Below are 17,596 nucleotides of genomic sequence, written 5' to 3'. Positions count from 1 at the left end.
AATCAAAAGTGAAAATATAATAATTATAATTTTTTTATCAGCAAATATAATAGTTACAATGAAGATTTATTAGTTTAACTCAATAAAAATTGTAAAGAAAGAACAACAAAATCTATGAGAACCTTTACACACCTAGCCTTCGGTTATTGCTTCAAACATCCTGTAAAATTGTTATTTCAAAACGTTCAAAAGTATTTTTAAAATAATATCTAACCTCACCTCTAAAACTAATTTATCTTTCAAATGACTTATACATTAAATAGGATAAATAATTTATTGTGGCATTTAAGAGTACACCACAATTTATTTCTTAAAATATGACTCCATTCTACTATTTTTTTTTATTAGTTTACACTTATATTATATATAATATTATACAGAACCTCCTGCTCATATAATATTTTTATTTTACCATTATTGGAATAATATAATCTTTTTCCATTTTATGACTCCTTTTCCATTTTATAAATAATTTTTTCATCATTCAATGAAATTAACCTCGTCAATAGTTTGAAGTAAACTTTAAGTTTAATTCAACCCCATAAAACCGGCTCATGAGGTGAGGTTTGCATTATTTATATACAATGAATTGTCTTCATCCCTAGTTGATGTGTGATCTTCAACACATTCTCATGTCGAGAGTGACAGCTCGTGGGTGGGATAACATATTATGGGTGGTCTGATAACGGCCGATAGTAGGTGACCTGATAAACCCTCAAACACTCGCTAGGATATACTCTAAATGACTCTGATATCATATTTAAAAGTGGACTTTTAAGCCTAACTCAACCCGACCGATTTCATGGGTTGAGTTAGACTTAAAATTCTTTTTTAATAGTTAACTTATAAATTATGTGTAAAAAAATTATTAATGTGATTGGAAAGAATAAACAAAATGGAGGAGGGTGACTTTAATTCACTATTGTGGCTACCCTAATTTTAATTATGTATTATGATAAAATAAAATGGTGCCATGGTGGATTATAAGATAAGCAACGGTCTACCTGTTCATATGAATCTTCATTTTGCACTGTTTATATCATTTTTCCCTTTGATTTCCGATGTGTAATTGCTGATGACTTCAATCGAACTGCATTGATCTAATTCCCAAACTCACAAATCGTGTGTTTGCCCTTCACAAAGCCATTGTTCTCAGCAAAACAGATCGAATAGTTTGCATCACCATCCACTTACCGTAAGCGATCCACTGCTTCTTCTGCCTTTTCAATTTGTTGAATCTATGATGTGAGCGAGTATCTGCAACATTTACAAATTAGTATAATAATTGCTTTCTTCAATCGCAAATCTGCTTAACCTGTATCCATTTTCAGATCCCTCTGTTTACATTCCCGACGCCGACGTTTTTGCACTGCTTTGATTCAATTTATGAACAGCTTAGATTATGAGAGTAATTAGCTTGCGTGAAGTAGATGTTTTTCTTTGTGTAGTACTATTATATAGTAATTTTTCCATCAACACTGTATGATGTGTGTTAATTTATTTATTTACTTAGTTAATTTGCTGTTAGCTGTGTAAAGGTAAACTGCTCTTCACTTAGATTGGTTTTACACCTTGCAGAACTGCATTTGAGTGACTCATGGAACCAGCTTCAGCTCATTCTTCATCTCAACCTACTCCTCCAGTTTCTAATGCTGAAGAGCAACACTCAACCAAAGTGACTGGACAGATTAACAATGCACATGATTCACCATCATCGTTACCTGCTTCTGGCATGTCATCATGGGCAAGAAATCTGAAATTCCCAGGTCTTGGCCTTGGACCAGCACAACAGGATTCACAGACCGAAAACACAGGCATATCAGCTTTTGCTCGCCTGGCCAGTGGGCTTGGATTGCGAACGCAGTCAAAAGAAACTGCTCCTCCACTCAATTCAGGACCTGAGCAATCTAATTTGATTGAATCCTTCACCAAAGGGTTGATGGACTCTTCCAAGAGTGCAGTAAAAGCTGTCCAGGTCAAAGCACGCCATATTGTCTCACAAAATAAACGTAGATACCAGGTTAGTTGACAACGAAATTTCGCGCCTAGTTTGGTTTTACCTCTTTGACGTCCATTACATGGGTTTAAATTAAATCATATGACTGATTTATGTTATCGTGTCCAAATCTGTTGGTTGAGTCACTTGCATTTGTGTTAGCACATGTACAATACCTGCATCTGCATGATTTGTTTTTGTCATCTCTCCCTCTTCAAATTGTGGTTATAAAAACTGGACCCTTATATTTATATATTTTTCTGTTGATATGTTTTTGCGTTAGGATTATGTAACTATTTATCTGCACTGGCAGCAACTTCCGTTTAAAATTTATTATATGAATAGGCACACCACCTGAATGATACTATTAATGCTGCTGCTAACTGTGCTATTCCCGGTTATATTGCACATGTATCAGTTATAACAAATCTTATAGTATCATTTTTTCTCTCAAAATATACTGATGGACAAGCCATGAAGCAGTCTTTAAAATCATTTAAAAAGAAAACAAAAATCTTTTTATATGGTTTCTACCTCTTGGCATGTTCCTAATTGTTAAAACGTCTTGGTTACTATATAATAGTTGTGTACAACTTTGGTAGCTATTAAAAAGGGATAGAAGTTAGAACTGGTAGTGCGGGCTTGGACTTAAATGGGAGGCCGAAAACAGTAGGGTTTATGTTTGGAGAAACAAGGGTATTAAAGTAGGGGGTGATGTGGCAAAGGATGTAACTGCATGATGTGAGAATTGGGGGGTATTTGAGGACTGAAAGAGAGAGTGACAGGGGAGAACACATTCTGTTATGTGTAGAAGCCCCGATCTGGGGCAGAAGAAGTTCATTCTTTCTGTAACTCTTTTTCATCATCTAATAATAACGATTCTTTTCTTTCGTCTCAACTTCCTATTATTTGTTATTCTGTTGGTCTCTTATAAATTGGTCCAACCTGCGAATTCGTGAGGAAGACCAGCAGATGTCACCAAATAAGATAGAAGCTAAAGTTACAACCTTGGTGGTGGAAGTAACAAAGCTCAAGAACGCCATGCTCATGATTGAGCTGAAGTCTGAGCCCACCATGAAAAGTTGGTGGAGTTTTTGCTTGGCAATAGTGGGATGACAAGTGGTGATGGGTCTGCAACTAGGGGGATGACAGGGTTACATAGTGACCTATTGGATGAATTTCGTCTATCCATCGAGAAGGTAGAGTTGTCAAAGTTGAATTGAGACATCCTGCGGGGTGGATTATTCAAGTTGAGGTGTATTTATATGTGTTGGAAACTCACCTCGATGTGAATGTGAATTTGGTGCAGTTGTATATGGACGGATTTGCCATCCATTTCTTCAAATTTCTGATGAATGAAAACATATGTTTAACTTGGGGACAATTCCATGAAGGTTGCTTTAACTTGGGGACCATTTCTGCTATACTGCCCAAGTCCTTCATCTATCTGATGATCAGTATTTTGGATACTTCATTCATGGTCTAAAAGAGGGAATTAAAAGTCATATACGAAGCAAAAACTTCTGAAAAAAAAAGTGGTATTTTCTGGTAATAAATAGGTATAATAAGAAATTCCATGCTTCACTGGACAAACGCCATTTGAAATTTTGTATAGCAGAAAGCCTCCTATTCTCCATCGCTTCCTTTCAGGAGAAGTTTGAGTTGAAGTTGTTTGCTGAGAGTTGAAAGATAGAGTAGAGGCACTTTGCCAATTAAAGTATCAACTGCAGAGAGTCCAAACCAAAATGAAAAATCAATCGGTCAAGAAGCATTCTTAAAGGAAATTTGAGATAGGAGAATGGGTGCTTTTAAAACTCGGCCACGTTATTGTGGTCAATTTAAAGTGTTGACTAGGATAGGACTAGTAGCATATAAGTTGCGACTGCCTGGAGGAACTAAGATATATTATGTGTCTTTATTAAAGAAAACTGTGGAAGACTATAAAGTAGAAGAGTCCTTCCTTCAGAATTAGCCAGTGATTATGCACTCAGTATAGTACCAGAAGCGGTCCTTGCTCACAGGGTGATCAACAAAGATTGGAATACTGTAAGTCAGGTGCTAATACAACAGCAGGGACAAGGAAAGGAAGAGGCCACCTGGGAGAATGAATTTAGCATGAAAAGCCAATTCCCTGACTTTAGACTTGGGGAGAAGTCTCCTCCTGATGAAGCCCGTATTGATAGGACTGGTAGTGCGAGCTTGGACTTAAATGGAAGGCCCAAAACATGGTATTTCAGGAGCGAAAGAGAGAGTGTCTGGGGAGAACAAATATTGTTATGTGTAGGAACCCCGCTCTATGGCAGAAGTTCACTCTTTCCGTAGTTCTTTTTCATCATCTACTGATAACGAATTTTCTCTCTCAATTTTCTATTCTTCATTGATTTGGTGTTTGGTCTCTAACAAAAAATGGTAATAAAAATACACTAATACACAAAATGTTCCTTATTAGCATGAATCCCATCAAGTTAAATATGCTGGATTTTGATCCCCCATCCCTGCATATTGCTGTTTACCAATCAAATAATTCACGCAATGTACCAAACTTCAGGCATGCTCTGCTTTTCGGTGCACATATGTATAAGAAAAAAGGTCTATAAAACATCTTATAGGAGATTTTTGAAATTCGCTACAATAGTTGCAAGAAGAGCATGTTCTCGAAATGTATTTTCCAAGTATCTTCATCTTAGGTTTATTACCTCCTATTAAAGATCTGTTCTGTCTTCTAACATTCTTAATAACACAAATATTGATTTTCCCACTATTTATAAAGCATCATGAGGGAAATGGTCACTATATTGAATTTGTTTATTGAAGAATCAAATTGGTATTGACTTCTTAGTCAATGCATCATATGTGTAGATGACACTCTCTCTGATACAAGTTAACATTTTTCTACCAAATTTAATGAATTTTGGAAAGAAACATTTGTTTTTTCTTAAAAAATGAGTTACCTTCCATGTTGCTTTCTTTTTGTTGTACTTTAATATTTTAGCTCTTATTCTTTGAAACAGGAAGATGGATTTGATTTGGATATGACATACATTACTGAAAATATAATTGCTATGGGATTTCCGGCTGGTGATTTTAGCTCTGGAATTTTTGGATACATTGAGGTATATTATTGACAGTCAGTCCTTGCTTCTCATTTTCAAGCCAAGCTCAGTTATCATTCAATTTTGTTTTAAGGAGTAACTATGTTTCAGGGGTTCTATCGCAATCACATGGAAGAAGTGATCAACTTTTTTGAAACACATCATAAGGTAACATATTATCTATTGCAGTCCTGGGATCCTATTATCTGCTCATCCATTTCGCACTCAGAATTTAGCAAAGCATTGAGAACTAATTGCTAGTATGAGACTTGAGTAACACATTGGAAGTACGGGATTCTTGTATAGGGTTTATACATACTACTTTTCTTCTGGTTAACAGCCCAGCAACATAGAAGAAAACATTTTATTGGAAAATGTGAACTATATCCCCTGTTAAAGGCATTAAATTAAATCCCTTCACAATTCATATTGTTCAGAATCCATTAGATAGACAAATCCTAACCCTTTGAATAGATAAGATCCTAGCTATCTAATGTAAATACAATAGAATCTGAAAGACATTTGTAAATTATAAGCTTGGTTACTTTTTTAGCTCGTGTACTTGAGTCTGTGCAGTTTTAGTTTCTTGCATTTAGTCATCATATTTTCCTAATTGTTCAAATTAATTCCCCCACCCCAAATTTCATCCATTAACTGATAGAATTTTTACCGAGGTGGTGTAATCTATCATTGATAGGTATAGATTCACAAAGGAAAAAATGTAGAATAATTAAATAAAATGATATTTATTTTATTTTATACATTCTTTGTTATTTACATATTTTAGACACTTTTTTCTTTGCTAATTCATACAAATGAATATGCCACACCTTTATTACATTTCTATTAATCATTGGATAAAATATTGAGCTGAGTTCTTTGAGCAATTAAGAAACTGAGCATGGGGACAAAAATGTAATTAAGCCCAAAATATAAAATAACCCTGCTACATCAATTGGGTTAATGTACAACACCAAACAACCGCCCTACATCTAATTATAATTGACAGGCTCTTGAACTCTTCTACTGCATGTAAATGGATACTGAGTACCTAAAGTTCTAAAAACTCTAACTTCCTCTACAAATTTGTGCAATTACTCATTTTTCTTGTGTCATTAAATGGTTTGCTACAGTTAGTGTCTTCATGCACTTAGTGTTGATAATTTATTAATTATCTTCTCAAAACTTTATTCTTTCGAAACCTTGATGTGCAGGGTAAATACAAAGTATACAATCTTTGTTCAGAAAGGTTATATGATGGATCATTATTCCAGGGGAAGGTGTGATTTTCATCTTTATCTTCACTTTAGTAATCAAACTGATGTACTGGTATTGATGCGTAATAATTTTGACTGTTGCCTATCATTTTTCAGTGTGCTGCACCTGCTCTTTCAGTGCATTTGTTCTTTATGTTCTACTTAAAGTTGGAAATTTGAGTCAACTTGCCAAGAGCTTATGATTGTAAATGTAACTATCTAGAGTTTGGTATTTTTAAATGTTTTAAATGGCTGATGGTAACTCTCTTGCTCCAAAACACTCAAATAGAAAGGAAATGTCATTTTTTTTTTCTTAAATTATGTCATGGGACCTGGTAAAGATAAATAACAATGGAAAAGAAATAAAAAGTATTCTAAATTGTATCCCTTTTACAAATGGACATTCTAAACTTTAATTTAGTCTCAATTTCTAGTAAATTAATATATCTTTCTGTGAACCTTTAATATGTATTGAATACTAAGCCTTCAATAATTTTAATGTAATCAATAAAATACCTTTTATTAAGAAGTTAATTTTAAGTCTAACTTAACCTCATAAACACTCGCTAGGATAGACATGATAAGTCCAACAAACACTCACTAGGATAGACTTGAAATGACTTTGATACCATGTTGAGAAATAGACTTTAAACCTAACTCAACCTCATAAAACTGACTTATAAGGTAAGTTTTGCACCCACTTATAAACTATGAAATGTCCTAATCTTTAGTCGATGTGGGATCTCCAACACTTTTAAAGGAACTTTATGAAATTATTAAAAACAAAACAAAACCATAAGCTTATGTTAGTCGTCCCTCTTATTGGACCCCCCCTTCCTCTCCTATACCTCAAACTATATATTACTACATTCTGAACAGCCACATCCTTTTGTTGGGAAAAGCTTGGAGATATGACTAGGGAATAATGGATTAATGTAAAATAAAACAGGAGTGAAAAAGAAAAAATCTGCTTGTTTCTAAGTTGTCTAACTTTGGTCTTTGATATTGGGTATACTATGACAGTACCTTGCATATCCTCGACAGAAGTATTTAGAAGATCCTATTGACAACTTTTGCAGCTTTCTTACACTCAAATGCAGTCAATTGCCATGCCATTCCCTGAGGAACTCTAGCAACATTTTAGAGTGTCTGACAACTTCACATAGGAACATTAAAATTTTGCATATAAATATGGAGAAATTATTATTGGACTTTTTTTGTTCCTGTTTGGTTTTGCAGATGTCACAATTTCTTATATCAAATTAAATTAGTGTAATATTTTTGTTTGTCCTGTTAACGTACTGGGATTGTTTTCAGGTTGCAACTTTCCCATTTAGTGATCATAATTGCCCTCCTATTCAACTTATAGCATCATTCTGTCAAAGTGCATATTCATGGTTGAAGGAGGATATTCAAAATGTGGTGGTTGTTCATTGTAAAGCTGGTATGGGGAGGACTGGACTGATGATATGTTGTCTTCTTTTGTTTCTAAAGGCAAGTCATGATAATCAACTTCAAAGACTTTGGAATTTTACTTGTGCTCTTCTTCACTCTGAATTTTTCAATTTTTTGACTGTCAATATCATTTTGCAGTTCTTCCCAACTGCAGAAGAAGCCATTGATTACTTTAACCATAAAAGATGTGTAGATGGAAAGGCTCTAGTCCTCCCTAGTCAAATAGTCAGTCAATAATTTTGGTTTATTGCTTTATTAAATATGTGATATATTCTTCCATTTTGGACATATTCCTCTAAAATCATTTATTTCTGTAATTTTTTAGAGATATGTAAAATACTTTGAACGGACTTTAACACAATTCAATGGAGAAGTCCAGCCTGGACGAAGGTAAGATGTAATTTTGTCACAATGTACTAGAATCGAAGAAGGCTCCTCTTAATTTGGACTTTGACAGGTGCATACTTAGAGGGTTCCGGCTTCACAAGTGCCCTTATTGGGTTAGACCATCTATTACAATTTCTGATCATAAGGGTAAGTAGTAAATCTCATTGTTTTCTCTTCATGTCATTCTCAGTAATGTTAGTGTGAATTTCAACACATTTTTTAGCAAAACTAAAATCACTTACACGTTGTTTGGTTGAGAGGATGGGTGAAGATAAAAAAATGTGGTGTGTTCGGTGAGAAAGGAAGAGAAATAATTTTAAAAAAATAGTGGAATGCGTTGTCGTACTATTTATTACCTATTTCTACTTATCTCTTTATCTCTCTCCTCATCTTATCTCTATTTCTCTTCAACCAAACACACCTTTCCTTTCACATTTATTATTCATCTATTTCCATTCTACGTACTTATTTCCATCTAACCTATTTCTCTCCATCTACCCAAAAAAGTATTGGATTCCAAGTTTTGCATGGAGAGAAAAGGAAAAATGTAATGGTACAATTATAAACAAGACATTGTGTGGAGTCAACTAATGCTGTACTTGGTAAAGGAGTAAATGCACGAATGGACATAAATGAGATGACAGCTAAAAATAAGTTCTCAATATTATCTCATAAAGCTAGAAATTTGAACCATTCATCTGACGGTCTGGTTCAGAACTTCAGATGTCCACCTTTAATATGGTTGCACTTTTTAACTTGAAAGTGCCTGTATCTTTTCCCAATTGAATATAAACCAAAGTAATTGACATGTATTTCTACCTCTACAAGAATCTTTGTACTGTACTTTCTCGTGCAAATAGTGAAGTTGTTCTTACGACTGACATTTTAATCTACAAAGCCTGATGTTTTTAACTTATTCCCAGGAGTTCTGTTTGCCACAAAAAACCATCCCAAAACAAAAGATCTATTGGTACATGCTATTTTTTATCCCATCTTTTCTGAATTTTGCTAATATATGGATTTGAATTTGATTACTGAATTTACTTTCTAAACTCACTTGCAGCCAGAAGATTTCTGGATCAGTGCACCGAAGAAAGGAATTGTGGTTTTTGCACTACCAGGAGAACCTGGTCTGACGGAGTTGGTAGGAGACTTCAAAATTCATTTTAATGATAGACATGGAGATTTCTACTGGTTTGTTCAGAAACCTGTTTCTTTCAGCCCCTTTATTTATGTGTTTCGTTCACTTATGAGAATCATCTTTATTTATGTGTTTCGTTCACTTATCAGAATCATTTTGATTATATTGTGACATTTTAGAGTGATTTTGATGTAAAAAAAATTATCAGTGTATATATTCGGTCTTATATTTTTAACATGATGACGTAATATTATATTATGATAATTATTTTCATTCCTACTCCAATCTATATCATAGAATTGTTTTCTTAAAAGATGTGTATGATATACAAATTAACTCTTGATGTAACAAATTCTTCTTGGCAGTTGGATGAATACAACAATGACAGAAAATCGAAAAATTTTAGATGGTTCAGATTTTGATGGGTTCGACAAGGTAAAATATTCACTTCTTTTCAATTTTATTTTGTATGCAGGTTTATCTCAGTATCTTGCTGCAGTCCCTACTTACGTTATTGGTTTATTCTCTGAACCTGATGATAATTTAAACCTTACTATTGCATCCTTCAGAGGAAGATCCCCGCTCCAGGATTCCGGGTGGAAGTTGTCATGATAGACTATAATGGCACCCTACCTGCAAGAACAAAAGCCAATCCCGCCAGCAAAGGATCTGACGGAAACACAACCAGTGCCCTACCTGGTCCAAAACCTACTACTTCTAATTCAACTGAGAGTAAACTCCCAAGAACTGGAGATGATGATGTATTCTCAGACAGTGATGAAGAGGAGAGCCGAGATACACAAAGCAAGAAAGCTGCAACTGAGTACAAATTTATGGCACCTCATCAAGTATCTGAGGGGACAACAGACCATGTAGGGATGTTGACACACACAACGGATCGGTTGTCACTACAGCATGAGGCACGCAGGCAAGACAATTATTCTGAAGAATCAACTGCAGATAAACATCACAAAATTCATACAGGCAATAGCAGCACAAACGTGGGATCTGTAGGGGCAAGTGACATCAAGGCAATTGCAGCAGATGCTTCAGTTTTTTCCTTTGGGGATGAAGACTTTGAGAGTGATTGAAAGGAGGTGGGATGCCGATCCATTTCAATACTATTAAGGAAAGACATTAGTCATTACGGAATTCATTGGTTTCTCCCTATTTGTTGTCAAATGAACTTTCCTCTATTTAATTTTTCACACCTTGTATATTTTTAAGTTATATATTTATGTGATTCTTTTAAGTTTTCTAAGTTATGTGCTACTGTCGACTGGAGAATTCCACAAAAGGTAACAAATACAAATCATATTAGTTTATTGTGAGTTGAAACAAGAAAAAAAAAAGGTAACAAATACAATATACCAATATGGGACATGACCACACCGATGATATATATAATCAACATGACAAATTTTAATCCTATTTAGTTATATCTTATAGAAACAAGCCTAAAAATGATACTAATATTGTATTAAATTTTATATTTTTGTAATTGTAACACGGTTGTATGTGTATATGTATATTGTGAAAAGCGTGAGTATACTTTCATACTCGTAGTACAATGAAACAAGTTTGGAGCAGAAAACATTGGAAGAAAAATGAGTGTATAGGTGGACTGTTTAAGGGGTTTAGGGTTTTTTTTAAGTTTATTGATGTTTTTGATATATGCAAGACAATTGAAAAAAAAATTAGGATGATGGATGATGTTGTTGAGGAAATTGGAGAAGAAAAGTCATCTAAATTCTAATCGATAATGCAACAAATTACAAGATAGTTGGAGAATTGTTAATGAAAAAAAAAGGAAAAAATTGTATTGGACACCTTGTGCAGCACACTTCATTGATTTAATGTTGGAAGATTTAGAGAAGAAAATATGACTTCATAAGACAATAGTCAATAGTAAGAAAATCACAACCTACATCTATTCAAGATCTGGTCTTATCTTCTTGTTACACAAATATACTAAAGGGATAGATCTGGCAAGACCAACCAATACTCGTTTTGCCACTTCTTATTTCACTTTTGGGATGCTTGAATGAAAATAAAGGTCACTTATTAGGATGTTCACATCCAAGAAGAGACAATCTAATCATTTTGTAAAGACTAGAGATAGAGAGTTTGTGGAAAATTTGAAATTGGATAAGAGATTTGAAAAAATATTTTGAATTGCATGAAGGGTGTTATTTCCCTAATTAAGGTGTTGCACATGATAGATTCATATAAGAAACCAGTCAACCATGAGATTTATTTATGAAGCGATGAATATAGTTAAACAAAATATACAAAGTCTTTTCAATGGAGTTAGTAAAATGCCATAATAATAACTCATTGTTAATTTGTTTTTTTTAGAAATATAGACTTTGTTTTAAAGATTAATTTATTTGTTTTTATCTTACTTAATTACATTCCCTTTGAGAAACCATTGATAAAAAATGAGACAACTAATTGAATAGTTCATTACATGTTACAAGCTATTACTTCATGTTGTACAATGATGTGGGTTTAAAGCTAATTATGAGGGGAAACACTCAAAACCAAAACTCCATCATAATGGTGAGAGTCATATGATGAACATGTGAAATTACAAAATTTTACTATTAAAGCTTTAAAGAAAGTAAGAATTTAAATTTATGAGATTGCTTTTATAATTATTGTTGAGTGAATAATATGTTGTGTTAACTAATTTTATAATTATTTAGGTTCACATTTAGAAAATAAATCTTTTACGACAAAAGATTATGAATGATGTGGTATTTATGATGGCAAAATCAAAAGACTATAATATTAAAGATTTTGTTTGCTTTTGATGATAAATGGATTAGGAAGGAGAATGAAGTAAATTCAAGTTTAGATGAAGACATCTTAATTGAAGTTAAAGAAAATTAAAGAAAATGAAGATGCTAGCAAAGGTGGTATCGTTGTAGGTGTGAATGATTTGGAAGCTCCTCCTCATAATAATGAGATAATAATGAGGGTCATGTCAGATAACATTAAAGATAATATAGAAGAGAACTAATAAGAAGGATTTCCTTAAATAGTTTGTATTAAACATTTATGGAATTATTAATTGCGTTATGCATGAATATTTTATAAATTATGAACCTACATTTAATTGTGTTAATTATGTATTGAATATAATTTTTCATTTACTAAATTACTAATAATAACTCTTTCAAGTCTATATCAAGTCTACATGAGATACTTGAGTTACGATTTTTAATCCTCTTTTCGATCCTCGAGTCTCAAAACATTGGTGTTTACACAATTTTACAGTATGTGCCTAACGCTTCCCAGTTACCAATCTTCAAAATCAACTTAAATTAAGGGAGAGATGAAACTAAATATTAATTAATGAAAACCACACCAAATACTGCACCTAAGTTGTTTCGTGGAAAGTTAGGGGACTGAATTTTTGGCTTGTTTTCTCTACCATATTAGTTAATGAATAATGTTCATTCAGTCAAAACTCAAAAAAGTAATTGTCATTTCCATCCATATAATACACTGTTTGAGTTCTCATCCCCAACTATATAATACACCGTCCACAAAATAACACATAGCAAATGAGATTTAACACAATTTGTACTGTCTTTTTGGTGAAATATGCAGATTTTATCAAGCACTAGACCGAGTGTTCAGTTTAGAGGCAAACAGAGGAAATAATCTACAACAAATGGAAATGAGACAATCAACGAGGATCATTGACAAATCTAGTTAACAATAGAAATGCTGCTATCAGCTGTTGAAAAGAAAACAAAAAATCATATAACCAACACAGCAAAGACAGGCAATCAACATTAGAACTCATCTTACAAATTGGGGAATGGCAACATGGCAAGAACATGTTTACTACTTTCTTACTAACATCATAAAAAGTTGCTACTAGAGACATTATCAATGTTAGACAACCTTCTGAAGGCACACGATAATAAATTTCTACCAGCCAAAAGGCCCAACCTTGTTCGCAACATTGTCAATCGGGTGTTGTTATTACTTGAAGGAGGCTCAGCCTCCGCCTCAGCTTCTGCCTCAGCCTCTGCCACACCATCATGAGCTCCCCCAACCCCATCACTTCCACTCCCATCCAAAGCTTCAACTTCACTATCATCATAATTAAACGCCAAAGAAACCCTCTGTTCTCGCACCCACTCTACCCCTCTACCAGTAATCTTTCTGCACTTCTTCACCTTAACCTTAACCAAATTGGGACATCCTGAAGCTAGAGCTCCGATCCCAGCATTGGATACAGGGCACCCTTTAATACAAAGCTTCTTGAGTGCAACACACTTATCAGCAATACACTCAATCTCCGCATCACCAACGGTTCCAATCCCACAAAGAGCCAACCTCTCCAAATTCCTGCAATTGCATGCAATCGCCGCCAAGCTTGAGAAAGTAGGGTAAACACCAATCAACACAAGCTCCTGCAAATCAGAACAGTGTTTGCCAATCGCAGCCAAACCATCATCACCAATCCTATTAGTCCTCCACCCATCTATGTGAATCTTCCTCAACAGCCTGCACCTCTCAGCAACCATCGAAAGCCCTATATTGGAGCACTCCGCGGTTTTCACAACGTGCAGAGTCTCCAACCCCAAACACCTGGACACCCCCACAAGTCCCACATCGCTAACTTGAACCTTCTCCAAGTGAATCTCAACCAACCCACCGTTTAAACACCCAACCCTAACCAGAGTATCATCCCAATCCCCCGTACACCCAATCACCTTCAAAGTTCGAAGCTTCTTTGAACTAATCACAAGTGGCGTAAAGCTTTGACCGTTCACGAGCTCCTTCAGGCATATAGATTTCAACGAAGCCGCGGCACCAACCTCCACCTCGGTGATATGGTGGACCCCACGGAGCCGCTTCAACGTCAGATCTTCTAACGTTACGCATCGATCGAGCAGCGCCGCGATTCCCTTCGTGCCGAACATGCACGACGCGCACGATAGCTTCTTCAAGGCCTTGCAGTTATCGCCTACGCCGGCCATTCCAATTTCCGTTACGTCACGGCACCCACGCAGCTTCAAACGCGTGAGGTTCCTGCACCGCATCGAGATCATAATCAAAGCGTCGTCGTTTAAGCTCGCGTACTTCCGGTCTATTCGTAAAGTGAGTTTTGTGACCGCGTCGAAGCGGTCAAATAGGGAGGGAACGAGCTCTTGCAATTCCGGCCGAGCGACAAGCGAGAGGCGGTGCCGCCTCTCTCCGTCCACGCGGCGCCATCTCCGACAGACGTGAGAGCACTCTTTCCTGTCGGCGTTGCTGAGGAAATGGAAGATCACCGCCAAGCAATCGTCGAAAAGACGGATGGTGAGGTCGGGTTCGAAATCGGGAGGATCGCTGCTTGAATGTAACTGAGAAATTTGGTGGCGGTTGAGGTCCGGCGTTGGCGCGGCAGCGGTGGACGGTGACTGTCCCATGGAAAATGTGAGGAGGAAGCGGCGGAGAGGTATTGAAGGATTTAATAGAATGAGAAGCATTGAACTTAAGGAAGGAGGCGCGTGTGGTACACGCGCGACCACGGGGAAGTGGGCGAGATTTGCGTATGGATTCATGCATCAGAGTCAGCCCAGGTACGCCATAGTGGGCTTGCGTGTCTCTGTCATCTTGGACCTGGCCCTTCATCTTTCCTTTTTTTTTTACCCTTTTTTTTATTTTTCATTTTCATACTCCACGTTTAAAAATAAATTAAAAAATATATATATAAGATAGTAGGAGTTGTTTAATTAAAAAAAATAAGAGCATTTATACAATGAATTCATTATTTTGCTTTATATACACTTATATTTCCTTAATTCCATGTGATTTCCAATTCAACATTTTAGGTCAATTTTCTTTTTCCATTCAAACACATGCATTTCACAACTTCTAGTCTTCCCCAAATGGTATATAAGGGAATTTTCTATATTCACTCAGCTCTTCTACACATTATTAAAATTATTCTGAAAAAAAAAAGAACATGAAACAGTCAGAAAATGCGCACATTAGTTTATAGTTGGAAGGTCATCTGAATATTCTTACATAGGAAGAATTTAAAGACAATTTTGTTATTAAATTGTATTTCTAATGCATTTTTGTTAATAAAAATATTGTTTTGATATAAATTTCATGGTTTTTTAAAATGGAAGAAAATTATTTATGCAAAAAAAAAACATTTCAAACATAATCATTATTTTCTCGCATGATTTAACATGCTTTTTGACTAGTCAGCATAAAAACTGTAATAACCACTCATTTATTGGTGGTTAAGGTAGAGTTTTTTGTTTGTTTTTTAATGGTTAGATGAGTAGGGAAGTGATTCTTCATATAAAATAATCTCATTTCTAATCATCAATGACTATGAGTTGAGACTTGGTCACGAAGGGAAGGCCAAAAGTTATTTCCCATTTCAATTTCTTTATTTTATATTTTTAAATAAAGTCAAATAAGAGAGTTTCTGTATCATGATAACTTGTAACTTTTTTGAGATTTTAAAAAAATTACTACTTTTTCAATGGAATACTTTAGATTCACAGAAAAGTATGAATAAAAACAATAATAGTTGCAAGTAATAACTTTGTAAACAAGTAAAAAACAGTAATAGTTAATTTTGTAAAATAAAAAAAATCACTTCTAGTTAGTTGTGTCAATTTTAGAAGTTAAACAAAATTACAATTGCAAAAGTTAGAAATTTATATTTTTATAGTATTACGAAAAAATTATCTAATATTTAAGTACTAATTTAATTAGTGGGGTCAATTTTAGAAGTTGAATTAACAGACAATTGTCAAAATTAGAAACTAAACTAATGTTTTTATAATATTAAGAACCAATTTTTCTGATGCTTATAATTTAATAAGTAATTTAATTAGTCGTGCCAAATTTAGAAGTTAAACTAACTTTTTTCTAATTTTGTGTCAATTTTAGGAAGTTGAACTACTTACAAATGTAGAATTTTTAAATTATATTTTTTGTAATATTAAGAACTTTTTTTATCTCTTGTTTATGATTTTAAAAACTATTTTAATGTATTATTTATCGTCTCTTTCATTTCCGAACAATAAACACCCATTATTTTTTTTTACATCAATTATTTTTTATAATAAAAAAGTATAGTGTAAATTGTATGTTGTCACATAAACCACATTTATGGCTGGCTGGTTTTGAATAAAACATCCCATAAATATGACAAGGGAGAAAGAAAAAACTATAAATATGTTTTTGACAAAAAAAATAATCTATAAGTTTTAAATTAATTTAGGAAAAATTTAAAAATCAGTTTTTAGAAAAATTTAATGTGAAATAAATCATATCTATAATGTTTTTTAATAAAAAATTATCAAAAAGTTATTTAGTTTATTATTTTTATTTTTTTCCAAAAACAGCCGCGAGAAGTTTCTTAAACTTTGTACAATAACTCTGTTTCGATTTTCATTAATCTTAAAATAATAAATTTTACTGTCAGTAACAAACTCTACCTAGCCTTTCAGAATTAAGATTCAATTTAATTTAATTTATATATACATAACTATATCACATCTAATGTTGATCAATTGCATGGTGATAAAAAAAATCTTTATCAATGTGTAATAACTTTCATAGCGTGTCTCTTCTTTAACCTACGCTATTTTCTAGATTTCTTGCTACTCCAACTTCTATTCTAAAATTATTTTTCTCAAAATCTTTACAAACTCTGTTTCAGTTTTTATTAAACTTATTATAAATTTTGATTCTAGTGTCATTCATAAAAATATAACTATTTCTTCCAGTAGTATGGTGATGCGAAAACTTTTTATAAAAAAAAAAAAAGTTGGTCTGTTGAATAATTGGTGGAGATTGTTTTTTTGACTTATTTGTTAGTGTTGCATAGTGCAACAGGTTTGGTGGTTTGCGGGTGGAATGAAAATAATGGTGATTTATTATTCTTTCAATTGCATCCAAATGATCCAACACACCACAACAACTTTTCAATCCATTTTGCTAACTATGATCATATATAGCAAGACCATCCATTTCTATTACAAAGTCCCATCCATTTCTATTACCAAGTCTGACTCAAAAGGTTGAGATTTGCATCCACTTATATATAATGAAAGACTCTAACTTCTAATCGATGTGGGATTTCCAACAATTTCATCTCATCATTTATCATTTTTTTTTCAAAATAATATACTTTTACTCTTTTTTTTTATCTTGAAGAAAATCTATTTAGAACAACCTTGTCGTGATATTTCGCTAAATTCAATTAAGATCGTATCAAAACTCTAAATATGTT

General features: G+C 33.8%; 2 protein-coding genes across 3 annotated transcripts; one reads left to right on the top strand and one right to left on the bottom strand.

The window, feature by feature from the left end:
- The first annotated feature begins 941 nt into the window (after positions 1-941).
- LOC137810083 (phosphatidylinositol 3,4,5-trisphosphate 3-phosphatase and protein-tyrosine-phosphatase PTEN2A) lies at positions 942-10,588 on the top strand. Of its 2 annotated transcripts, XM_068611206.1 has the most exons (13): positions 942-1,195; positions 1,579-2,020; positions 5,008-5,109; positions 5,200-5,256; positions 6,303-6,368; positions 7,662-7,838; positions 7,938-8,024; positions 8,125-8,189; positions 8,257-8,333; positions 9,110-9,156; positions 9,250-9,380; positions 9,693-9,762; positions 9,897-10,588. In XM_068611206.1, exons 2-13 carry the CDS (start codon positions 1,598-1,600, stop codon positions 10,416-10,418), a joined length of 1,824 nt encoding a protein of 607 aa, XP_068467307.1. In that variant the 5' UTR covers positions 942-1,195; positions 1,579-1,597; the 3' UTR covers positions 10,419-10,588. The 2 variants fall into 2 exon arrangements, with proteins under 2 accessions (XP_068467307.1, XP_090154171.1); XM_090298045.1 differs by lacking the exon at positions 9,693-9,762 and having other exon boundaries at positions 9,803-10,588.
- Positions 10,589-13,078: 2,490 nt separating this feature from the next.
- On the bottom strand, positions 13,079-15,110 carry LOC137810092 (F-box protein SKIP2). The gene has a single exon (XM_068611220.2). The coding sequence runs from the start codon at positions 14,895-14,897 to the stop codon at positions 13,203-13,205; it is 1,695 nt and encodes a 564-aa protein (XP_068467321.1). The 5' UTR covers positions 14,898-15,110; the 3' UTR covers positions 13,079-13,202.
- Positions 15,111-17,596: the final 2,486 nt, after the last annotated feature.

Source organism: Phaseolus vulgaris, chromosome 2 (assembly GCF_051622355.1).
Source record: "Phaseolus vulgaris cultivar YP4 chromosome 2, ASM5162235v1, whole genome shotgun sequence".
Lineage (NCBI taxonomy): Eukaryota > Viridiplantae > Streptophyta > Magnoliopsida > Fabales > Fabaceae > Phaseolus > Phaseolus vulgaris.
The sequence above is the reverse complement of the archived record's forward strand: the minus strand, read 5'-3'. Positions and strand labels throughout refer to the sequence as shown.